Source organism: Diabrotica virgifera, chromosome 2, assembly GCF_917563875.1.
Source record: "Diabrotica virgifera virgifera chromosome 2, PGI_DIABVI_V3a".
NCBI lineage: Eukaryota > Metazoa > Arthropoda > Insecta > Coleoptera > Chrysomelidae > Diabrotica > Diabrotica virgifera.
The window spans coordinates 94,793,648-94,820,906 of NC_065444.1; the positions used below are offsets into that span (position 1 = coordinate 94,793,648).

The following is a 27,259-nucleotide window of genomic DNA, read 5'->3' on the forward strand; positions in this document are numbered from 1 at the left end:
AGACCTTTGTCCAGGAGTAGATGCAAACAGGCTGAAGAAGAAGGGGAGGGCCCAAATATAGGTTGCTACAAAATATTATGCAAGGGGCAAACGCAGTCCAGGACAAAGAAGAACTTCATGGTTGAAGAACTCACGAGATTGGTACGGTGTTGATGCTATTTAGGGTGGCACTAAATAAAATTAAGACAGCTATGAAGGTAACCAACATTTTGAAAGGACATGGTACATGAAGAAGAAGCTAGGGTACCTTGTGTGGGAATTAGAATAATTTTGCAACTTTCCAGAGCGATGGGAATCATAGTATGGATAGGTACTAAAATAAATTTGAAAATAAATGTTTTATTCCTTTATTTACACTTAAACAATACTAAAACTCTTAAAAACTATACTTTATGGTTGTGAGGAGTGTATTTCTAATATTGTACTAAAAAATCATCAGTGAATATTTTTTCAATGCGGAAAATAAATATACTACCTTTTTTTTTGATATATTTCTCTTATAGTACATTCTTTCACGGTTTTTGCTGTAAATTTTAAAGAATTGCTTGGATTGACACTAAATTTGGCAAACGCATAGCTAACATGTCAAAGAAAAAAAGTGATATGGTGCCGATGTGTGCTTTTACCCTGGGATGAGTTTCACCCAATCTCGGCGGTGAAAAAATATATGTCCAAGGCAAGTCCCGAAATGGATAAACTAACTAATTTTAAGCAACTTTTGTTCTATAGAGTTTTTCACCAAATCGATACTTTTCGAGTTATTTGCGAGTGAATATGTTCAGTTTTCATCAAAATAACCACGTTTTTAGACGGTTTTTCGCAAATAACTCAAAACGTAAGCATTTTTTCGAAAAAAATATTCTTAGCAAAACTATAGCCTATAAAAAAAGTGAAAAAAACGGTGTATATATTAGGTCTCTATACCTAGCAAAAGCAGAGTTATAGCTAATGAAAAATAGAATCGTATTCGAAAAATTCCAAATAGAATAATTCAATGTGAAATATCCAAATAATGAAGCATTCTTGGGGAAAACACATTAAAACTTTTTTAAAGTGTTTAAAAAAAGATTTATTTCTGTCTTTATAAAAAAAAATTCTAGCATCAAATGTAAGCAAGTTACGCTCAAAATAAAGTTGGTCCCTTTTGTTTTGGCAAAAAAGAATCAGAAAGATCACCCCCCAATTAGCAACTTAAATAAAATTAATTGTTACCGCTTCACAAGTTACTTTATTTATGTTGTGTTTATATGATCGGTAAGTTTCATCGATTAAAAGTGCTTATTTTTGAAAAAATTTGGTTTTAAATTAAAATTTTCAAAAATTTTAATTTTGAAAAAAATGCTTTTTTTCCAAATAACTTAAAAATTGTTAGAGATACCAAAAATCTTAAACAATAAAAAAAGTCTGCTTTACTTTTCTGAATACTCTGTATTTTTTTGTTTTTCTGTAAGACAAAAATTGGTTAAGATTCGGTGTTTCTAAATTTGCATACACTCGTGATAAGTGACTCGTTCAAGCCCTTTTAACTACAGTTTTTTCAAAAATAAGGACTTTGAACCGATGAAACTTACAGATCATATGATAAATACATATGCGAGTAAAAAACTTGTAAGGTGGTAACAATTAAGTTCATTTAAAATGCTAATTAGGTGGTGATTTTCCCGATTTCTTACCAAAAAAAAGGGACCAACTTTATTTTGAGCGTAACTTGTTTACTTTTGATGCTAAAAAATTGTTTAAAAAACAAAAATAAGCATTTCTAAACACTTTAAAAAAGTTAAAATGAGTTTTCCTCAAAAAAGTGCTTCGTTTTTTGATTATGGTAGGTACATTAAAATATTCGATTTGGAATTTGACGAATATGAACCTATTTTTAATTAGCTATAACTCTGCTTCTGCTAGGTATAGTGACCTAATATATACACCATGGTTTTCACTTTTTTATGTGCTATATTTTTGATAAGAATTTTTTTTCGACCAAATACTTACTTTTTGAGTTATTTGCGAAAAACCGTTTGCAAACGTGGTTACTTTGTAGAAAAATTAACATATTCCCTCGCAAGTAACTCGAAAACTATTAACTTGGTAAAAGAACTTTATAGAACAAATTGCTTGGAATTAGTCATTTTATCCATTTCCGGACTTAATTCGAACATATATTTTTCACCCACAAAAGGGGGTTAAACTCACCCCTAATGCAAAAGCACACATCGGCACAATATCACTTTTTTTCTTTGACTTGTTAGCTATGTGTATGCTAAATTCCATGTCAATCCTAGCGGTTCTTTAAAATTTAGAGGTTTTGCAATATTTTACCTTTAAAGAACGTACTATTAGTAAATACCAACCGATAGCATTACAATAGTTTCTGTATTTTTCAATAACTTTTGTCGTTGAAAATATACAAATATGTAAATATATAATTTATTTTCTACAATCACTCGAAATTGTACCTATGGTAAAATATGTAATGCCAAACTTGATTAAATTATTTTTGTTTTTTCCTATAAAAATATTTACTGACTATCGCTTTTTCTTTATCAAATACACACTCAAAACTCCGAAGAATACTGTCCACATAAACCCTACACCCATCCCGCTGTATACTTGAAAGTTGTCAATCGACCAACCTCTTTTGGATACGTTTCTCAATGATTCGATGGCCATCGTAAATGGAAGGCATCTGGAGAAGATTCTTAAAGCTGGAGGCATTCCCTCTGTTGGCCACATCAATCCTAAAAGAACAATAATATGGTAAATGCAAGCTCCTTAAAGGATTTTAACCCGATTGTGTATTCCCATATACAAATTCCATACATATACACTCACCGGCACAAAATTCCGCCACCCAAAATTTTTTATTAAGTTTGAAAATTTATAACTTTATTATTTGTGCTCCGATTTTCAAGATTCTTGCACCAGTTTGTAGGTACATGTATTTATATTGTTTGGTATTATTCCGGTAACAAAAAAATTTTGCTTGCATGGCATTATACAGGGGTGAAAGGAAGCGTTGTATTTTCTCCTAATTTTAAAAAAATCTGTGGAAAAATGGAATAGCTGATTTTGTTTCATAGTCATATTATTCCGGAGGTATCACCAACATTTTGTTTTGTTGAATTATCCGAATATCTTTTTTCTTGTAAGAGCTGTATTATCTTTTGTAAATAAAAACACTGTTTGACTCATAAAATAGAGGTTGGATTGATAAGATTAGAATGGCCCGCATGCAGCCCAGATCTCAATCCTATTGAGAATTTATGGGATGAATAAAAAAAAGCTATTTGCCGTCATCCTAGGCCTCCAGAAAATTTGGTACAGTTGCCTTGGTAGAGGAAAATCGGGCTATTCCCAGCCGGCGTAGCTGAAGATTGGTGAGCCCCCCCCCCCCCCGCGACAATTTTTGTGGGCCCTCGTATTATAAACATTTACGAAAATTATTTGGCCTTTCTTTAATAAGTCTTCATCGGTTCGTGTTAATAGTTTTTTTTGGGAATTGACATAAAAACCTATTATAACTTCATGTCTCTTAATCCTACAAACCTAAACCTATTAGTACGTTGTTGCAATATTATATCTAAATTTACATTGAAAACATTAACTTCAAAACTTTTTTGCTACAAGTTATTTTTTCGTCGCAGCTGAGCTAATCGTAATTTTTTTTTATACTTTTTTCTGTTTATTTTTAAATTCCGGTTTAATCTCCACGATTCTACTATTCCTGCTGCTTGTGCTAAAATTAAGTTGAATAAAGTTAGTCGAATGTAATGTTCGTTGAATAAAGTTAAGTATTTTAGAATAGTAATGTTAACGGCAAATTCAAAATTATTCATATGCTCTACTAATGCATTAGCTTCTAATTTTTCATAGTTTTTTGTTAGCAATGAAATTTTCGTTAAAGATTTCATTACTTGTCGGAAAGCTTGACGCAAAGCCATAACAGCATCATGTCTGGATGACTATTGGGTTTTACATAACATTTCTAAGACTGGCAAACGCGATGAATCCAAAGTGGTAATAGTGCATACATATTATGTAGTACATTCCATATTGTAATACTTACACTAAAAAAACATATAATCTCTTAATTATGTCGCAAAAAACCAACTCCTGTACACCAGCAACGGCATCATTCAACAATAGGTTCAGATTATGGGATGCACATGAAGATAGGAATAGGAAACTGTTTTTTCAATGTCAGTTATGCGCCTTTGTACGCCTAAATATACACCTTTCCTCTGCAGTTGTGTACGGAAAGGTGCTTTGATTGTATAAATTTTAAAATTTTAAAGTTTCATTTACAGGACCTTCTGTACTTTGGTCTAATATGCAAATAAATCCCAAAAAACTTTCAACAACTTCTACTTTGGAAGGTAAATTATTTTCATCGCAAGTTATTTTTACATACCGGAAAATGAAACTAAGCTGATCGTGTTTTGAAATATCTTGAGTGGTATCAAGAATTATTGAATAAAAACAACTTTTTTTTAATTAAATTAATAAATTTGTTTTCAGTTTCTTGACCCAGCAAATTTATAACTACGTTTTTTATTTGCAATGGCTCAAGTAATTTGTTTAAGTTATTGTTTTTACCGATTAATTTAGCTAAAACAGGATCATATTTAGCTAGTAAAAGATCCACCGACAAAAAATTACCTTTTTGGGATTCACTTTCATCTAAGCTACCAACATGCCCAAGAAACGCTAAATTATTGCATCTTGCACCCGGAAAGAGTAAGAGTTGTCAATTATCCGCTTCATTACTTTCTTCCAAATTGCCTATTTCGATGCTTATTAGAAAAATATGTTTTGGTCCCAAATTTAAAGAAAGTAGAAGTATTAAGCTTGAAGGTTTTAAGGGGCCCCTTCTAACGTCGCCCCCCCCCCCCTCGCCTTGAGGGCCCTGTGGGCCTGTCAGCTAGGCCACTGGCTATTCCCCAGGCGAGCAAAACACATCTTTAGCCAGCGCAAATTGATCCTAAGCAGACACAACCTGGCACCGGCGAGTTGCGTAGACCGTTCTGCGCATCCTACTATCAGTGCATGCGTTCGCAGGTCGAGCTTGGGAAGGTTTGTCATCGACGTAAGTACAGTTTTCTTGGGCTTGGGACGGGTGACTCAGCGCCAGATGTTAATTTTTACGTGTTTTTGTTTTGCGAGATGGAAATATCTGAAATGAATAAGCGGCGATATATTTTAAACTATCTTGAATGAATAACATTTTATTGCTCTGTTGTATCAATCAGCACTACTCTACAAGTTTTCGTTTATTTGTTTTAATATGTATTTTATTATATAATATAGTAGGCGCAATAGTAGGGAATATAATATATCTGATTAAAACAGTGAATTTTTTACATGTTAAGTATTTTTAATTTCTTGTGAAGTATCTAGTTAGTGTGGCTTTAGCCAATAAATTAAAGTTATGCGTTTACAAGAGCATATTATTTGAAAAATTAGGAGTACCATAATGTGTCATAATTATAATCTACTTTATACAGATCAAAAAATTGTTTAGTATGTATTTCTAAATCCACACAATCATTGGAAAATAAAAAATATTTATTAATGACACTGTTATCGACAAAGTCGCTCAATTTAAACTTGTCATCATATATTTATTAGACTTTTGTTTATCGTTAAAAATTAAATGATGGTTGGGAATTGTATTTTTGTGTGATTTAATATTTTCTCAAAATCATAATCAGCAAAAGAACCGTTTTTGCAATCACAATCAATGCAGTGTTTAACTTATGCTTGTTATTATAAAGGTATGTAGAAATATAATACTCAGTGTAAGATATCTTTTTATGCACCCGCTTATGATCAAATTCGATGTTTTCGAAAGTCATACCGCTACGACTACTAGAGACATGTAATGTAAGATATTTTTAAAACGTTACTAGTTACATGTACGGAACTACCGTTTTTTAGTTGCCTACTCAATTCAGTACAAGGATCAGATACATCAGTATTTTGTAATCAGTATTTGTACTCAGTACCACTGAGAACCAGTATCAATAGTAACCGTTACACGTTTGCACTTATTTTGCCCGTCTCTATTCGTTACGGCGACAGCCGACGATTAACTTGTGTTCAATATGCGGCACGCTAGAAAAATAACTGCACAGGTCACCCGTCCCACCGGCGCAGGTTGTGACTCGCTTAGGCCGATGCCACATTATGCGTTTTGACCGGATGCGTTTCCGCCGCATTCGGTGAAAACGCATAGTGTGATAGATCGGTCCGGTTGCGTTGGAAACGGATGCTTTTTGAGTCATCGGTACGCGCTTACAAACTGCACCAGACTAAACGCATAGTGTGACAGGTCGGTCCGGTTGAAACGCATAATGTGGCATCGGCCTTAGGTTCAATATGCGCCGCGGCTTTATTCGATGCTAAACAGATTGCGAGCAGTCGTTGCTGCAAAAGGTGGACATACCCGCTATTGAATTGTTTTCTTTTGCTGTTAATTTTGTTTTGTTTTGTTAATTAATGCGTTGGATATTTTTAATTAAATTAACCTTCAAAGCAGTGTTTTTATTTACAGCTCTTACAAGAAAAGAGATATTCGGATAATTCAAAAAACAAAACCTTAGTGATACCTCCAGGATAATACAAAAGGAGGATGAAACAAATCAGCCCTCCAATTTTTCCACATAATTTTCTAAAGTTAGAAGAAAAACAACGCTTCCATTCGCCCCCGTATAATGCCATCTAAGCAAAAATTTACTTATTACCTTAATATGTAATAGCAAACAACATCAATACATGTACCTACAAACTGATGAAAGAATCTTGAAATCTGGAGTACAAATAATAAAGTTATAAATTGTCAAGCTTAATCAAAAATTTTGGGTGGCGGAATTTTGTGTCGGTGAGTGTATATACAAATACCAATACAAATAACCAAATATAAATCCTATCCAGATTAAGAGAGGTGTGAGGTAAGAAGACATAATCTCGCCAAAGCTTTTCAACCTAGCCCTAGAAGACGTCTTCAAAACTACAAACTGGTTAACCTATGGCGTTAACGTTTATGGCAACAAGCTAAACCACCTCAGATTCACTGACGATGTTGTGCTTAAAGCGAGCTCATTCGAGGAACTGCAAATTATGATGGAGGAATTCGCAGGCAGCTCCCAATACATCGGCCTAAAAATGAATATGAGAAAAACAAAAATAATGATAAACACAGATGACCCCATACCTATAACTATAAATGGCAGTGAGATAGAAAAAGTCCAGGAATATATCTACCTAGTCCAAATCCTGAAACTTGACAAAGAGAACCAAAGTACGGAAATTACTAGAAGAGCAAGACTAACATGAGCGGGATTTGGAACTTAGTTATATACTTAAGAACCGCAAAATACCCCAATACTTGAGGAGCAAAGTGTTCAACCAATGCATCCATCCTATCATGGCATATGGATGTCAAACCTGTACCCTAACCAAGGCAAATATGAATAAACCAGCCACAACAGAGAGAGCAATGGAAAGAGCAATATTAGGTATACGACTGTCAGGTAAAAAGGCGAACGACTGGGTAAGATCAAAAACAAAAGTCGAGGACATAAAAAGTCCAATGTTGGAATGCAGCAATACAACACTGGATACCTTACGAAAGTAAACGACCGAGAGGAAGACCACAAATGAGATGGGTTGATGATATTAAAAGAGTAGTCGTAACGAATTGGAAATATGTTGCTCAGGATAGAGACCGATGAAAGGAGTTGGGGGAGGACTATGTCCAAACGTGGACGATAGATTGCTAAGAAGAAGAAGAATAAGAAGAAGAAGTGTATTTCCATTAGGTTTTATTTAAAACCAATAAAATATGTAAAAGTAAATAAAGCGAAATGTCAGAATTATAGGGCTGTGGAACTATTAAATTTAGTATACAGGGTGTTAGTAAATAAGTATGAAAAATTTTTAGGACTAATTTTACATGAAAAATTAATACCAGTTTGCTCTATAAACTTATGTCCGCAAATGATTAGTTTCGGAGATACGGGGTGTTGAAATTTTTATTTCAAACTGCCAATTTATTTATTGCTCTAAGACCAGTTGAGCTATGAAAATGAAATTTGGTGAGTTTTAGGAGGTAGTTATTACGAATTTTTTGAAATACAATTTAGAATTTTGTATTCATCATTAGCGCGCCTACGGGCAATGGTCTGAATTTTTTTAAAGAAAAAAATAGTACGCCACTGAGATATTTCGAATTAGAAATTATTTTTAAATTCCACGTCTAATTTATGATAAAAAACCTTTCTTGCCTTTTTTTCATATCATGCACCGTTTTTATGCTGAAAAATAAAACATCTTGGCGCATATTTTTCATTTCTTAGTACATTATCAAGAACTATCCAATATAATAATACTAAACTAGAACAATAACAGAAAATATTACTAATACCATTTCAACTAGGTGCAAAGCTGCAAGAAATGTTTAAAATGATCTCCTTTACAGATAACAGAAGAATTGTATATTCATCATTGGCGCGCGTACGGGTAATGGTCTGAATTTTTTTAAGAAAACAATAGTACGCCACTGAGATATGTCAAACTAAAAATCATTTTTGAATTCCTCGTTCAATTTACGACAAAAATCTTTCTTGCCTTTTTTTCATACGAAGCGCCGTTTTTATACAAAAAAAATAAAACATCTTAACGCTTACCAAGTATTTGAGGTAGTTTCCATATGCATAGAAACTTAGTTCAAATACTTTGTAAACGTTAAGATGTTCAATTTTTTTACATAAAAACGGCGCCGCATATGAAAAAAAGGCAAGAAAGATTTTTTGTCGTAAATTGAACGAGGAATTCAAAAATTATTTTTAGTTTGACATATCTCAGTGGCGTACTATTTTTTTCTTCAAAAAATTCACACCATTACCCGTACGCGCGCCAATGATGAATATAAAATTCTTCTGTTACCTGTAAAGGAGATCATTTTAAACATTTCTTGCAGCTTTGCACCTAGTTAAAATGGTATTAGTAATAGTTTCTGTTATTGTTCTAGTTTAGTATTATTATATTGGATAGTTCTTGATGATGTATTAAGAAATGAAAAATATGCGCCAAGATGTTTTATTTTTCTGCATAAAAACGGTGCATGATATGAAAAAAAGGAAAGAAAGGTTTTTTATCATAAATTAGACGTGGAATTTAAAAATAATTTCTAATTCGAAATATCTCAGTGGCGTACTATTTTTTTCTTTAAAAAAATTCAGACCATTGCCCGTAGGCGCGCCAATGATGAATACAAAATTGTTAATTGTATGTCGTAAAATTTGTAATAACTATCTCCTAAAACTCACTAAATTTCATTTTCATAGCTCAACTTGCCTTAGAGCAATAAATAAATTGGCAGTTTGAAATAAAAATTTCAACACCCGGTATCTCCGAAACTAAGCATTTGCGGACATATGTTTATAGAGCAAACTGGCATTAATTTTTCATGTAAAATTAGCCCTTAAATTTTTTCATACTTATTTACTAACACCCTGTATAAGAAATTAGCAATCCACATCAAAAACATGTTAGCAAGAAGTCTTAAGAGTAGCATAGGATAATATACCAGTGTGGCTTTAGAAAAATAGTCTAGTCGCAACCGCAGACGTTCGGATACAATTAGCGTCTCTTTGCAAAAACAATGACGTCGACTTTGCAAAGTAACAAGACACTTACTCAACACACACACTACACATTACTCCCCTGAGTTAGTGATAAGTTATAGTCTAAAAAACAATTATGAAATTGACTGGCCAGTTGGTTGTGAAAACCAGTGCCAATAAAACACAAAACACACACACAGTCGCAACATAGGGGGTCCCCTGTACACTTTTAGGTCGCCGCGATTTGATGGTGGTATTATAGGTTTTTTGGGTCGCTGAATCCAATGGAAGTGGTCTGGAAGCCCAAATGTGGTGCGTTTAATTGTTATTAACAAATTATGGTAAAATTAGGTGTTTTTCAGGAATTATTAGAAGCCTTGTAAATAAATTGACAGTGTTAAGGTCTTCTCTGGTGTATTTTTGGCCACTGAATCGAATGCGACTAGTCGCAATTACTCAAAATATGTTCTTATTTTGTTAATAACAAAATAATTGTTTATTCGCCGAACAGCTCGAAATGCGTTATCTACAGCAAGTTTGTAGTCTTTTTCATAGAAAAATAAGCTAAATCGATTGTTACTAGTCGTGATAGCTTAAACCACGTTCCGAGTTTGTTATTAATAAATTATTGCAAAAGTAACGGTTTATAATACGTTTACTCACGGTTTTTGCTCTAAATTTTAAAAAACCACTTGCAATGACATGTAATTTAACATGCACGTAGCTAACATGTCAAACAAAATAAGTGATAGGGTGCCGATGTGTGCTTTTACCCTGGGGGTGAGTTTCACCCCGTTGCGGGGGTGAAAAAAGAAACCTTTAAAATAGGTCCGGAATTGGATAAACTGATTAGTTCTAAGCAACTTTTGTTCTATACAGTTTTTTCACTAAGTCAATACTTTTTGAGTTATTTGCGAGTGAATATGTTCATTTTTTAACAAAAAACCAAATAACTCAAATGTTCACCCGAAAAGGGGTGAAACTCACCCCAAGGGTAAAAACAGACATCGGCACGATATCAACTGTTTTGTTTGACATGTTAGCTACGTATATGCCAAATTTCACGACAATCCAAGTGATTTTTTAAAATTTAGAGCAAAAACCGTGAGTGAACGTACTATAAACCGTTATTTTTGCAATAAGTTATTAATAACAAAGTCGGAACGTGGTTTAAGCTATTACTACTAGTGGCAATCGATTTAGCGTATAAAAATACTATAAAAAGACTACAAACTTGCTGTAGATAGCGCATTTCGAGCTTTTCGACGAATAAACAATTATTTTCTTATTAACGAGATAAGAACAGATTTTGAGTAATCGCGACTAGTCGCATTCGATTCAGCGACCAAAAATACACCAGAGAAGATCTTAACACTATCAATTTATTTACAGGGCTTTTAATTATGTTTTAATTATATTTTAATTTTACCATAATTTGTTAATAACAATTTAAAGCACCACATTTGGGCTTTCAGACCACATCCATTAGATTCAGCGACCCAAAAAACCTATAATACCACCATCAAATCGCGGCGACTTAAAAGTATACACTGGACCCCCTATGTTGCGACTAAACTAAAGAGAAAAGTCTATTATAGACAACATATTTACTTTAAGAGAAATACAAGCTAAAATTCATGAATATAATGACCAACAATGGCACTCTTCATGAATTTAAAGCAACCTTTTGATAGAATATAAAGAAAAAAGCAAAAAAAAATAAAGAGAAAAAAATATAAAATATCTAGAAATTTTATCAAAAATAGTACCTATAGATAAACGTAGATAAAAATAAATATATAATAAGAAATATAAAGCTAACACTAAAAAAGAAAATAATGCAAAATAAACAAACTTAATAAATAATAAACAAACAGAAAAATTTTAAATGAAAGAAGGAGTAGGACAAGTTAATTCATTGTCACCACTGTTATTTAATAGGTATATTATGTAGTATTGGATCTGGTAATAAAAAAGGCTAATATTAACAGATCAGGTCACGTAAAATAACAATGTTTGGCATTCGCTGATGATGTAGCAATTCTGTCCACAAGCAAGAAAGAATTATTAAGAGAGGTAGTGAAACGACTAGAAGAAGTTGATCGAGAAAAATATATACAAAGTTTATGGAATCGAGATTATAAACGAAACAAAACTATATACAGTGCTAGTCAAAAGTCCGTACCCCCCCTCGTATCTTTTGAACGGTAATACCTATAATAGTGAAATTTGGAGGAAGGAAATAAACGGACGCAAGCTTCTTAACTAGTCATGACAGGTGACGTAATTATGACAGATGACTTTACAGCGCCTCTGTGGCCGATAATTTTAAATGGGACCTTATGGCAAGTGATACCTCGTTTGAAAGGTGTTGAAAATACCTATTTATTCATACTATTTTTGTTTGAGCTTAAGCTAATTTTGATGAATAAATGAAATAAATATAAAATTGTAGGCATTTAATTAATAAAAATTAAAAATTCCGCATATTATTACTTGTCAAAAACGTTGACGTTATCGTAAAAGCTACTAAAGAATTGAAAAAACGTCAACTTTTTTGACAAAAAAAACATAGGCGGGCATTTGAATTTTTATTAATTAAATGCGAAACTACAATATTATATTTATTTAATTTATTCACGAAAACCAAAATCAACTAAATCCCAAAAAAATTAGTATGACTGAATAGGTATTTTAAATACCTTTCAAACGAGGTATCACTTGCCATAAGGTCCCATTTAAAATAATTGGTCACAGTGGCTCTGTAACGTCATCTGTCACTATTACGTCACCTATCATGACTAGTTACGAAGGTTGCGTCCGTTTATTTCCTTCCTCCAAATTTTACTATTACAGGTATCACCGTTCAAAAGATACGAGGGGGGGGTACGGACTTTTGACTAGCACTGTAGACAGAATGCATGGACAAGACATTTGAACAGGGGCAATATGTAATGAAAATATTGGATGAACGAAAAATGTATAAATTTAAACAGGTAGAGAAATTTGAATATTTAGGGACTTTATTTTCGAGTACACCAAGTAGCCAGGAGGAAATACACAAAAAACTAATGTCAGAAAATAGTTGCATGTATCCACTCAATAGAATACTAAATAACAAAAAAATCAGCTAAATTAAGAACGTATAAAACTGTAATAAGACCAATAATTAGTATGCCTCAGAAATCTGGACTATGACAAAAACTGAATAAATCGATGCTTCAGAAGTCAAACGGTGTAAGTCACATTCTCCCTAGAAATGACTTACGAGATGTAAGTATGTAATACATATTATTATACAGAATGGGCCAAACAAAAGAGTCCAAATCGATATTTGGCAGTATTTATTAGATTTTAAGAAAATAAAAAACAGGTCAATTTTTGATCTAAGGGGGACACATTTTTACGGTACATACATCTGTCATTTGTCAACCCCTTACCTTCCACTTCCCTCACCCCTTATTTTTAAATAGGAAATAGGGGTCGTGTGCTAGCTCATTTGAAAGGTTATTCAATTTTCTATTCAATAATATCAACATTAACATAATTATTTATATAGGGTGTCCAAGAAAAAATTATTTTAATTAAATTAATTGACACAAAAAGAAGAATGTGTGTAATTTATTTAATTCAAAATACATTATATTGCTGTGACAAAACAGAAAAAAATGTTTTTTGATAAATAGACATTCCTTTCCGCTTAATTTCAATGTTCAAGCTGCCACCCATCTGCCTCTTGGTAGGTTGAATATTGAATTTAAGCAACAAACAATGTTTATTTATCAAATACACATTTTTCTGTTTTCAGCAGTAGAATGTATTCTGAGTTAAATAAATTACATACATTCCTCTTTTTTTGTCAATTAATTTAATTCAAAATAATTTTTCTTGGACAACCTGTGTAAGTGATTATGTTAATGTTAATATTACTGAAAAGAGAATCGAATAACCTTTCAAATGAGCTAGCACACGACACCTATTACCTATTTAAAAATAAGGGGTGGGGGAAGTGAAAGGGAGGGGGTTGACAAATGACAGATATATGTACCATAAAAATGTGTCCTCCTTAGATCAAAAATTGACCTATTTCTTTATTTCCTTAAAATCTGATAAATACCTACTGCCAAATATCGAGGTGGACTCTTTTCTTTGGATTTTGGCCCACTCTGTATATAATAATATCATAATTTCCTTGTTTGTATTTATGAATAGAATACTTAAATTATGATAAATAAGTACGGTTTATTTATTTTTCATGGCTCCTTATTTTTCTGCAACTACATTCACAAACATCTCCTTATCTCATTTTAAACGTTTATTGACTTACACCGATTGGCTTCTGAGGCATCGAAATGTTACAAATATGGCAAAGAAAAACACTTCGAAGGATAAAATAAAAATGTATACCATTTTTATTCAGTTGCAATGCGAAGCCAAAACCGTCTTAATTTTTACTTAGATTAGAGAGTGCAGCCAGCACTCTTATCGACGATTTCACCTCTTGTTAGAGGCTCTTCAGAAAATGCATAGGCTGCTTTCTCTACTCCAGGTAAAAACTTTCGACATCTATTAGTCCCCCATTGCAACTGACGTGAAGGTAGTAGGTGCGTAGCGGCATCTGCTAAATGAAAGACTAAGTTTTTCAACCTAATAAAAATATTTGTAAAATAAAATATTTTTAAAAGATTTTTAATTGAAAATCATATTGGCCCATTTTGGCCCCATGCAATGGGGGACTAATAGATGTCGAAAGTTTTTACCTGGAGTAGAGAAAGCAGCCTATGCATTCTCTGAAGAGCCTCTAACAAGAGGTGAAATCGTCGATAAGAGTGCTGGCTGCACTCTCTAATCTAAGTAAAAATTAAGACGGTTTTGGCTTCGCATTGCAACTGAATAAAAATGGTATACATTTTTATTTTATATTAGTATTACTCCTATAGAATAACTAGGTCCATTTTCCGTTGGAACTTTACCAAGCTGCAGACGGGGGGTTGTGAATTGCATAGTGTAGAATTCCTTCCCTTTTGTCTTCACTGCAGCATCCATCTGGCTTGCATATTGTAGAAGCCTTGGAGGTATCACCAGGAAAATGGGCCAATATGTTTTTCAATTAAAAATCTTTTAAAAATATTTTATTTTACAAATATTTGTATTAGGTTGAAAAACTTAGTCTTTTACTTCGAAGGGTGTTTGGGGGAAAATACCAAACAATCAGTGGACATAAAGAACAAACAAAGAGTAAGAAAAATTATAAATGGAGCCAAATATACTTGCAGTAGTAACAGCACAAAGACTTCTTCATTTTAAAGACCAGTTCTCCATTTTCGTTTTAAACATTCTCGTTATATTTTTGTATGAGTCGATTTTATATTGAATGAAACCAGATGGGTTGAAGAATAACGTGGATGCATACTGCTTTATTTAAATTTAATAATTCTTACCACTTAACATCATCATTGGAAGAAATATTCCTGTCAGAACAGTATTGGCCATGGAATGATCAGTGCTGATAACAGATACCCAAAAACCTGAAATTAAATGTACTTATAGCATATTATATAATATATTTTAAATAAATGATAATTCAAAATGTTAAACATTGTTTTTAGCAATTTGGTTTGTTCTGCTACTCCATCTGATCGGTAATCGTCCTTTACTTTCCTTTGCTTCAAAGGTCAAAAAAGGTTAAAACGTTTGTAAATATATACAGGGTGTAACAAAAATACAGGTCATAAATTATATCACATATTCTGGGGCCAAAAATAGTTCGAATGAACTTAACTGACCTTAATACAAATATGCACATAAAAAAAGTTACAGCCCTTTGAAGTTACAAAATGAAAATCGATTTTTTCGAATATATCGAAAACTCTTAGAGATTTTTTATTAAAAATGGACATGAGGCATGAGGCATTCTTATGCAGGAACATCTTAAAGAAAAATTATAGTGAAATTGGTGCGCCCCATAAAAATTTTATGGGGGTTTTATTCCCTTTGACCCCCCAAACTTTTGTGTACGTTCCAATTAAATTATTATTATGATACCGTTAGTTAAACTCAATATTTCTAAAACTTTTTGCATCTTAATATTTTTTCGATGAGGCAGTTTTTATCGAGTTGCGGCTTCTTTTTTAATATGTTTACATAAACATTTTATGGGGGTTTTGTTCCTTTAAACCCTCCAAATGTTTGTGTGTACTTTCCAATTAAACTATCTCTGCGGTACCATTAGTTAAACAGAGTGTTTTTAAAACTTTTTTGCCTCTTTGTATTTTTTCGATAAGACAAATTTTATCGAGATCTGGCTTCTTTTTTAATATTGTTCAAAATATACCTAAAAATGTAAATCATAAATAAATTTTCATGTTATTACCTAGTCTCCATTAACCATATACTTGCACGTAAAGGTTGGAATAAATTCATTTTCTTGAGAATGGACGATTTTAAAAAAAAATCCCGAAACAGGTCAATTTTTATTTTTAAATTGCGACTTTTTGTCATATGTAATATACTGGTGACGTCACCCATCTACGTGACGACGTCATCTATAATTTTTTTAAATGAGAATAGGAGTCGTGTGATAGCTCATTTGAAAGGTAATTCAATTCTCTATTCGGTAATATAAACATTAACATAATTATTTATACAGGGTGTCCAAAAAAAATTATACAGGGTGTCCAAAAAAAAATTTTGAATTAAATTTATTGACATAAAAAGAAAAATGTGTGTTATTTATTTAACTCAAAATACATTTTAATGCTATCAGAAAACAGGAAATATTGTTTATTTGGCAAATAAATATTGTTTTTTGTTTAAATTCAATATTAAAGCCGCCACCCACCTTCCTCTTGACAGTTTGAACATTTAATTTAAGCGAAAAGCAATGATTATTTTTAAAATAAACATTTTTTCTGTTTTCTGAGAGCAGTAAAATGTATTTTGAACTAAATAAATTCTTCTTTTTGTCAATAAATTTAATTCAAAAATTTTTTTTGACACCCTGTATAAATAATTATATAAATGTTTATATTACTGAATAGAGAATTAATAATTACCTTTCAAATGAGCTATCACACGACCCATATTCCCATTCGAAAAACTATCGATGACGTCATCACGCCCAGATGGGTGACGTCACTATTATGATATATATGCCAAAAAGTCGTAATTTAAAAATAAAACTTGACCCGTTTCGGGATTTTTTTCCAAAATGAAATTTTTCCTCGAGAAAATGAATTTATTCCAATCTTTACGTGCTCACTGTATACAAAATTTGTGGTGGATTTGACAAATATTCAAAATATCTCGATAAAAACTGACTTTTCGAAAAAGTACTAAGAGGCAAAAAAGTTTTAAAAACATTGTGTTTAACTAATGGTACCACAGTAATAATTTAATTGGAACGTACACACAAGTTTGGGGGGTTTAAAAGAACAAAACCCCCATAAAATTTTTATGGGATGTCCAAATTTAACTATGACTAAGATGCTACTACCATAAAAATGCCACATGTCCATTTTCAATAAAAAATCTATAATAGTTTTCGATATATTGGAAAAAATCGATTTTCATTTTGTAACTTCAAAGGGCTGTAACTTTTTTTCTGTGGACATTTGTATGTAAGTTAGGTTCAATGGAACTGTTTTTGGTCCCAAAATATGTGATTAAATTTATGACCTGTATTTTTGTTACAACCTGTATATTAAGCTAGAGAAACACTATTAGGCGGGTGGCTTTTGTCGAAAAAGGTCGATTTTATATTCGCAAGCTGAAACTTATTTTAATCGATAGATTATGATCCCGATATTCTTCTTCTTCTACTTCTTCTACCTCTTTATAAGCAACTCTGCTTGTTCATTGACGGATTGATACCTCTATGGAAGATTGCCATTCCATCTTTTGCGCGGTCGTCCTATACTTCTTTTGCCGATTGGTGAATCTGGTTATCTTTTGCTATTTTGACCACACGATACTCCCCCATTTTGCTTATGTGGTTATTCCATTCTTTTTTCTAATTAGTGTCCATTCAGTTATACACTGTACGTTACATTTTCTTGTAATGTCTTCACTCCTCTTTCGATCTCTCAGCGTATTTCCTGTAATTTTTCTCAGTACTCTCATATCTGCCGTTTCCAGTAGTCTTTGTGTTGTGATTGTATCGGGTCTTGTTTCTGATGCATATGTCATTATTGGTCTTACACCAGCTTTATAAATTCTTGGCATTATCTCAGTGTTAATATGACGGTTTCGCCATATAGTATTATTACAATTTATATTCTACATCTAATTAGTTCTTTGTTGATAATGCCAATATGCTACATAATGTAAACATATTAAGTGCGTTCGCGGGTCGCCTGTCGGCGAAAAGTTGGCGACAAATTAGCAACAAAACGCATACGCACTTTAAAATGCAGTGCTAGTCAAAAGTCTGTACCCCCCTCGTATCTTTTGAACGGTTATACCTATAATAGTGAAATTTGGAGGGAGGAAATAAACGAACGTAAGCTTCTTAACTAGTCATGACAGGTGACGAAATAGTGACAGATGATGTTACAGAGGCACTGTGACCGATAATTTTAAATGGGAGCTTATGGCAAGTGATACCTCGTTTGAAAGGTATACAAAATACCTATTCAGTCATACTAATTTTTTGGGTTTTAGTTGATTTTGGTTTTGGTGAATAAATGAAATAAATATAATATTGCACTTTCGCATTTAATGAATAAAAATTCAAATATTCGCCTATGGTTTTTTTGTCAAAAAAGTTGACGTCTTTCAATTCTCTCGTAGTTTTTACGTCAACTTCAACCTTTTTGACAAATAATCATATGCGGAATTTTGAATTTTTATTAATTAAATGCGAAACTACAATTTTATATTTATTTCATATATTCATCAAAATGAGATTAAACTCAAACAAAATTAGTATGAATGAATAGGTATTTTCAATACCTTTCAAACGAGGTATCACTTGCCATAAGGTCCCATTTGAAATTATTTGTCACAGGGGCGCTGTAAAGTCATCTGCCATAATTACGTCACCTGTCATGACTAGTTAAGAAGCTTACATCTGTTTATTTCCTCTTTCCAAATTTCACTATTATAGGTATAACTGTTCAAAAGATACAAGGGGGGTAAGGACTTTTAACTAGCACTGTATAATGCTAAGGGAGCAAAGTATGCTAAATGTGCAGTCACTAGAGCGTTATGGGGACCTATTGGGTTGTGAAGAGTAGGTCCTAAAATCAAAAAAAGTTAAGTAATGCTTTCCATTTTAGCGGGCGCTTGCCATTTTTTAATTTAATTTTCCATTTCCAACAATCGTTTTTTCCGATTTTAACGCCATCTATCCATAATTCGAAAAAATGTTTCGAATAAAAGTTATTTACTTTTACATAAGGAATCCAAATCTGCAGTAAAAAATGGGGCTCCTATTTAAGATTTTAAAGTAACCCCCCACCACACTTTTGTGGGGGATCGTGTTTGGTGCCATTCGATAGATTTTTCAAAAATATTCAATAAGTGTATTTTATAGTTTTTCGATCTGATGTTCATTTCGCGAAATATCGCGGGATTTGTATCGCGTAAAATATTAAACTTACCCCCCACCCCTCTCCATGGAAAGTCGTCTTTGGTATCGATCGATAGATTTTTAAAAAAATATTGAGCACATATTTTTTAGTTTTTCGATCTGTCATTCATTTCGCGAAATATTCGCTTTTTTCTTGTTAAACTTTGGGACTCACCCATTTCGTTACGCCCGGCTCAAATCATCAGATTTTTGAAATATACACTCTTTTGCATGTACTTAACTTACCTTATCTTAATCTGACAATTTCCAGTTTCTTTAAGGATAGATTTTTATTCGGGCCCCCGTTAACGAACACCCCTGTGTTAAGAGCCAATATATGGTATAGGTACATCTGCAGGGTACCAGGTTTCTCCCCATATGATAATCTGACGCGCTCGAGTAACTGCGAAAATCCCCGCTTGGGCTCCCCTACGATAAGGTATATTTACCTAGTATAATTTAATAATTAGTTATTAATTATTATAGTCTAAGAGCTAGTGAACCCTCCGACTAACGGTCGTCCTGTAAGGCTTGAAATTTGTCTAGTGATAATTCATAGCACACCAAGGCTAAAAACCATGACCTGGCAGGCATCAGCCGTGCACGTGTATCTACCAGGTGAATCTAAAAGTGCAAATTTAGGGGGTAAAATAAACTTTCTCCTGTAAAGTTTAAATTTAAGTATGTGTTTGAGTAAGTCATTTAGAAGAAATATGTACAATGACAGGCGATTCTGAAGAGCATAAGAACTTGCCAGGCGATGGGAAAGATTATGGGTTTTTCCTAAAATTATTATTTTTGCATCGAACAAAGTTTTTTTAGGTTTTTTGAATCATTCCAAAGAGAAAAGGTCTTTGGTGATTTTTCTCCTTAAGTCAATAGTTTTTGTTATAAGCGATTAAAAATTTTGAAAATTGCGAAATCGGCCATTTTTAACCCTAAATCGGGCATTTAACTAAAAATTCCAATGTTGCCAAGGTAGGTAGATGTTCTTTAAACATTGATTGATGAAATCCCGAAGAGTTTTTTGCAATACAATATCGAAAACCCCTTTGTTTTTTAATTGCTAATCAAGCGGGCGCGACACTGTAGTATAAGTGAGAACGCTTGGTTTGCATAAATTCATTATCTTGAGAAAGGGCAAATTTAAAGAGAAATCGTCAGACAGGTCGATTTTTTTTAAAGTAGGACTTTTTGGCATATATATAATACTAGTGACGTCATCCGTCTTGGCGTGATGACGTAATCGATGATTTTTTTTAAATGAGAGTAGGGGTTGTGTGATAGCTCATTTGAAAGGTTATTTAATTTTCTATTCAGTAATATAGACATTAACATAATTATTTATACAGGGTGTACAAAAAAAAAATTAATTAATTTAGACAAAAAGAAAAAAAATTGTTTGCACACCCTGTATAAATAATTATGTTAAGGCTTATATTACTGAATAGAGAATTAAATAACCTTTCAAATGAGTAATCACACAACCCCTACTTTCATTTAAAAAAATCATCGATTACGTCATCACGCCCAGATGGATGACGTCACTAGTATTATATATATATATATATATATATATATATATATATATATATATATATATATATATATATATATATATATATATATATATATATGCCAAAAAGTCCTAATTTAAACAACAGTGTCGCGCCCGCTTGATTAGCAATTAAAAAGCAAAGGGGTTTTCGATATTGTATTGCAAAAAACTCTTCGGGATTTCATCAATCAATGTTTAAAGAATATCTACCTACCTTGGCAACATTGAAATTTTTAGTTAAATGTCCGATTTAGGGTTAAGAATAGCCGATTTCGCAATTTTCAAAATTTTTAATCGCTTATATAACAAAAACTATTAACCTAAGAGAAAAGTCACTAAAGACTTTTTCTGTTTGGAATGATTCAAAAAACCTAAAAAAAACTTTGTTCGATGCAAAAAAGATAATTTTAGGAAAAACCCCTAATCTTTCCCCTCGCCTGACAAGATCTTATGCTCTTCAGAATCGCCTGTCATTGTACATATTTCTTCTAAATGACTTACTCAAACACATACTTAAATTTAAACCTTTACAGGAGAAAGTTTATTTTACCAACTAAATTTGCACTTTTCGATTCACCTGGTAGATACACGTGCACGGCTGATGCCTGCCAGGTCATGGTTCTTAGCCTTGATGTGCTATGAATTATCACTAGACAAATTTCTAGCCTTACAAGACGACCGTTAGTCGGAGGGTTCACTAGCTTACACTATAATATTAATGAAAGTAATGAAAAGTAAATATACAATTTGTCCACTGTACCCGCGACCGCAACTTATGTTTAAAAGTTTAACGAAATCGTTTCATGGTAACCTATTTATTTATAAAAATGTTTAAACAAATTTTAAAAAATTGCTATTTTCACTTCGAAACTCCATTTTTTAATAATTTGTGTTATAAGACGAAAGTAATTTTTGTGAGTTTCTCGTAAAGATCCACGACGAAAAATTTCCTGTAGTTGGCTGTATACCATTACAAAAACATAAAATCCTTTATAAAAGGTATATTTGTTAAAATCCCTATACAGGGCTACATCAAAGACAGAACTAGTTTTCGATCGGTTGACCGATCATTATCAGTGCAATCCTAAAATGTGTACAACCAGATAAAATGATGCAAAGTATTTAAAATGTTGACTAAGGTTATAAAAAGCCCTAGATATCACATATAAGGGGTTTGATAATGTTTATTAAGTTTTCTGTATTATGTGTAATGTGGTTTGCCTACTTCCTCCATTACAATATTTTAACATTTACATCAAGTCTATTTCCATTTTTACAGACTATCTACCACAGTGGGAACGACTGTTTTTATTGTTACTAATTTAACAAATTTTACAATAAATACCACAAAACAACAGGGAAATTATAACTTCCTGTGGAACTGTCATTCCTGTCATGTCACCATTCAGAATTTCCGTTATCAAAATCACTTGCTTCCGTACAGTCATGATGTGAACTTGTCAGATAGAGCTCATTGGTACCTCGGGCGAAAAACATTGGATATCTTAATCATCCATGTTATAATTCACATCTTTGTCATATGTTCCGATGACGGATCAATTGTAAAGGGTTTTTACCCTGTTATTTTTACTTTGGTGGCTTGCATGTAGATTCTAAGTGAGTATAACCTATAACTTTTTATAACCTTAGTCAACATTTTAAATACTTTGCATCATTTTATCTGGTTGTACACATTTTAGGATTGCACTGATGATGATCGGTCAACCGATCTAAGTTTCTGTCTTTGATGTAGCCCTGTATAGGGATTTTAACAAATATACCTTTTATAAAGGATTTTATGTTTCTCGTAAAGGGTTTACTCTAGAAACACACTTGAATAATAACCAAGTAAAACTTACCATACGCCATTCCACAAATACCTTGAAGATAGACCATCACGTACATTAACCACAAACTTCCTGAATATTCTTGTTGGTAAATCAAATAGACGACAACCAATAGCTCTGCCGTTTGAATTATGCAAATCGAAGCCTGCAACACCAAATGCGTAATGGTAATCTCTAAAGATGTTACTCCTGCAACAATGGATCTGTCCCACACACCGTCGTGTCGGTCGGTAATGATTATCTGGGATGTCATAATTGCACCCATAAAGAACATGATGCTAGAAATATAAAGAGAAACATAATATCAATTTCACTTGAAGGATATTTCCTCAATATATTATTTATTAAATGGATAACCTCACACCCCACCCTTTTGAACAATAAGTTAATAGTATCATAAAAGATATGTGTAATATTGTAGCCTTTTTTATTTTTAGTGTCTGTTTAGACTAAGTTAAAGAATACGAGTATTATTAATTAATTACGCATTGTAAACACAGTGGCATATTCTTTCTTGAAATACCTATTAAAAATGTCTATATGTATTTTAGTTTAAGTTGTCAGGCTTTATGGTGTAAAATAACCAGGCGGCAAGTTTTGGGGTATTTTAGCTTTGTATTGCGGTGTCTGTGGATGTTGAATAATAAATGATTGATAATTTTTATCTTATTTGAGTTCTATTGTCGCTCTGCATATAAAAGCTGCTTCCTATTATGTCTTCATCTTCACCAGTTCCATTACGTTAGTATGAGCCGGTACATCCATTATATTGCTTTTTTGCTAACTAGAGAAAAGAGAACTGGACCTATTTGAGGGTCGTTGTCTTTTTACGTACGAACAGTTGGCTTCTAGGGTTGAATGACTTTACTTCCACCAACCGGTTGATTTAAAGTTAAGTGTGAATAGACATTTTATGATTTAGTCTAGGCGCCAGAGGGGTCACCGTGTCCTTTTCAATTCTGATGGACTAACTCAACGGTTTCCTATGGATTTTTGGCTGCTGATTACGAATTTCGAGGGTGAATTTCGATCCGAGTGGTCAAAAAATTGTTATAAACAATTTAATTGTTTATAAGGCTCTGGCTCATAAACTAAAAGAGATAAAAAAAATGTTTCAAATAAAATTTGTGTCTTAATACAAAACGAAGAAAAAACGTTTATTTACTAAAGTTAAATCCAACAATTAAAACTCAAGATATTGTAAAATTAGTGCACAATACAAGTTACAAATTGCAAAATAAGTATTTTTAGAAGCTTTATCGATCGTAACTGGGCTTCTACGAATTCAAATGAACCTTAGAAGATCTCATTCTAAATCTTAGTTAATAGGCTTCCAAACAAAGTTTGTTAAATTACTTTATCGTTATTTGTATTAAAGTTATACGCGTTTGATGTAATAATTTTCTTAAAAAAATTGTACATTAATTTGTTTATAAGGGTTTCGTAAGTGTATTTTTGGCCAAGATATCGATATTTTAATGGCCCGCTATGAGGCTCAAGATCGGCTCACAGTCAAGTAAGTGACGAAATTCGTTAAGCTTTATAGATCGTAACTCTGCTTCTACGAAGGCAAATGAGCCTTAGAAGATCTCATTTTAAAGCCTAATTAATAGGCTTCCAAACAAAGTTTGTTAACTTACTGTATCTTTATTTGTTTTAAAGTTATACCCGTTTGAAGTTAAAATTTTCTTAAAAAAAATTTTACATTAATTTGTTTATAAGGGTTTCAAACAAATTTGAGCTATAAACAATATTACTTTAATTAACAATTATGATGGAAAAACTCAAAAGCAACAATTTGAGCTTATGAAAATGTTCATAAGTGTGTTTTTGGCCAAGATATCGATATTTTAATGGCGCGCTATGAGGCGCAAGATCGGCTCACAGTCAAGTAAGTGGCGAAATTCGTGGCCAAAATATCGATATCTTACGAACTCAACTTACGAACATTTTCATAAGCTCAAATTGTTCCTTTTGAGTTCTTCTATCAGTATTGTTAATTAAAGTATAAATTTTTATAGCTCAAATTTGCTTGAAACCCTTATAAACAAATTAATGTACATTTTTTTAAAGAAAATTATAAATTCAAACGGGTATACCTTTAAAACAAATAAAGATAAAGTAATTTAACAAACTTTGCTTGGAAGCCTATTAATTAAGCTTTAAAATGCGGTCTTCAAAGGCTCATTTGCGTTCGTAGAAGCCGAGTTACAATCGATAAAGCTTCGAAAAATACTTATTTTGCAATTTTCAATTTGTATTGTGCACTAATCTTACAATATCTTGAGTTCTAATTGTTCGATTTAAGTTTAGTAAACGTTTTTTTCTTCGTTTTTTATTAAGGAACAAATTTTACTTGAAACATTTTTTTATCTCTTTTAGTTTATGAGGGGAACAGGGATAACATTGGAAGAGGGGAACTTTTAATTGTGGAACAGGTTAGAAATTTGGAACATCAGACTACGAAAACGTTCCATGTATTTTGTCGGACAGAATTTCCAATTGATTTGCTACCATATCATTAAACTCTCATGCAAAAATCAGACTGGTGTTTATCACTAACTGGGCATTTTAATGAGTGGAACACGAAGAACATGTCAAATGACAGGAATCCTGTTGGTTAGTAATAGCAGTCTGATTTTTGCTTGAGAGTTTAATGAAAGGGTAACAAATCAATTATTGGATGTTCTGTCCGACAAAATACATGGGATAATTTCGTAATCTGACTTCCAAATTTTTAAACTGTTCCACAATTAAAACTTCCCCTGTTCCAGTGTTCCCGTACATCAAAGTTTGTCCGACTAGACAAGGTTAAGCTATTAACAAATTTTCAGCTTGCTATTAATCAACTATTTTTGGTATGCGGGATCCCGGCCTATTTCCTATTTTTAACATTTTAAGTTCATTTATGTAATGAGAACATTTTACGTAAGAACCAAAAAGCTCTTCAGGTTAAAAAATTGTGGTCCATGCCTTTTATTTATTAATTTTGAAATTTTAAGTAATAATTAATTTACTTTTTGAAGAATCGCTTGTTTTTTATTTGATCGAGGACCGCAATTTATTTAGATATAAGATTATTAAGATAATACATTTTACTTAATGTTCTAATCATTATGTTTGCGCAGAGATCCCTTGGAACAACCGTATATCCCTAGATTTTATGTAATGGAGGAAACTGGACTCCACGCAATTTTACATTTCTAAGATTGATTTAAAAATAATTATATTTAACTTACGTAATAAGACTTCCCGGTATCATAAAAACTGTGTACGGCTCATCTCCATCTCCATAAATGAAATTTATGTTAACAGGCAAGTCGCCAAAGCCAGGAACAAAATCACAATCATCAAATAAGCTGTTTTGGAATTTGGTGTATAAATCAATGAGCTTGTATTTTAAGGTAGCTCCTATTTGGCGGTCTATTAACAAAATAAAAACATAATAGTTATAAAACTCATAAAAAGTAAATATTTGCCACTAAGGAAAAGTAATAAAAAACTAAATTTATCGGGATCAACACTTCTTGTATGTATGGGTGTCAGATGTGGACGCTGACAAAAACAATGGAAAGAAAAGTCCGATCCGAATACTAACGATCTACCTATTACGATCCGAATACTAACCAATACCGATTGAGAACAAATGTCAAGATCAAACAGATGTATAGGGCTAGCGACGTAGTCCAAGAGATTAAATCCCAACGTCTAAAATGGGCTGGCCTTGTCCATAGACTCCCTAGTAGCCGTCTTACCAAGTTGATCTGGGAGGAAGTCCCGACAAGAAGAAGACCCTTAGGACGTCCACAAATGCGATGAAGAGATAACGTATGGTCCAGGGTCATAACTACCTTTGGGGCAACCGGGGCACTGCCCCGGGGCCCCCGGTCAAGGGGGCCCGCAGAGGTCCCCTTTTGGTTGGCCGTGCATAAAGTTTAACGAGGAAAATAAAAATATGTAATTTAAAAGCCGATATCAACGAAATATTTTCAAATGACACAGTTTTAAAAAGACAGCAACATAAAATCTTAATTTTTCACTGGCGAAATTAGTCTTTTCGACTAAAATGCAATTGTAACAGAACAGGGGTCCTGGCCCTGAGACCTGAGCTAAGCTGGGACCCCCGAGATCTTAACATAAAAATTTAAATTATTAGTTAGGAAATTATTTATTTCGGCGTAATAAAACCTAAAATGGGGGGCACAAAAACTGATATTCTGAAAACTTTTTCTACGAATAGGAGCGTCCAGGAAATACATGCGTTGGGGCGCAGTCAGACTAGTTACGCCACTGAATGCCATTGGAAGAGGGGACCCGGGCTAAGCTGGGGCCCCGGAGACCTTTCGTAAAGATATAAATTGTTGCTGAGGAAATTAGTTTCTTTGGCGAAATAAAAATTAAAATGCAACCGGAATAGGGGCCCCAGGTCCCAGCCCAGCTACTTTGTCTTAACCAATTTTCCCAGACCACATCTTGGTATGTGAAGGGAACCACATGGTACCATATTTTGAAAAGAAGGGTAAGGGTAAGATAGAATGAGCACATTAGGATCAGTCCCACCAGCAAACTGACCAGCTTCACTGAGTGTGTTTGGCTCACACTGCAGTTGCTTAAGGCACCTTAAGGCTACAAAGTAAGACCATTTACATTGTAGCGAACG

At 32.9% G+C, this 27,259-nt stretch overlaps 1 protein-coding gene across 1 annotated transcript in view; it reads right to left on the reverse strand.

Annotated features, from left to right (window-relative positions):
• Positions 1–333: 333 nt before the first annotated feature.
• Positions 334–27,259, reverse strand: part of LOC114330397 (ABC transporter G family member 23-like) — a 172,514-nt gene continuing 145,588 nt past the window's right edge. The window contains exons 11-14 of the mRNA XM_050643853.1: positions 25,839–26,022; positions 22,612–22,877; positions 15,065–15,151; positions 334–2,735 (exon numbers count right to left, since the gene is read on the reverse strand). Coding sequence (XP_050499810.1) covers positions 2,524–2,735; positions 15,065–15,151; positions 22,612–22,877; positions 25,839–26,022 — 749 coding nt within the window. The 3' untranslated portion in view covers positions 334–2,523. The remainder of the gene's footprint in view (positions 2,736–15,064; positions 15,152–22,611; positions 22,878–25,838; positions 26,023–27,259) is intronic.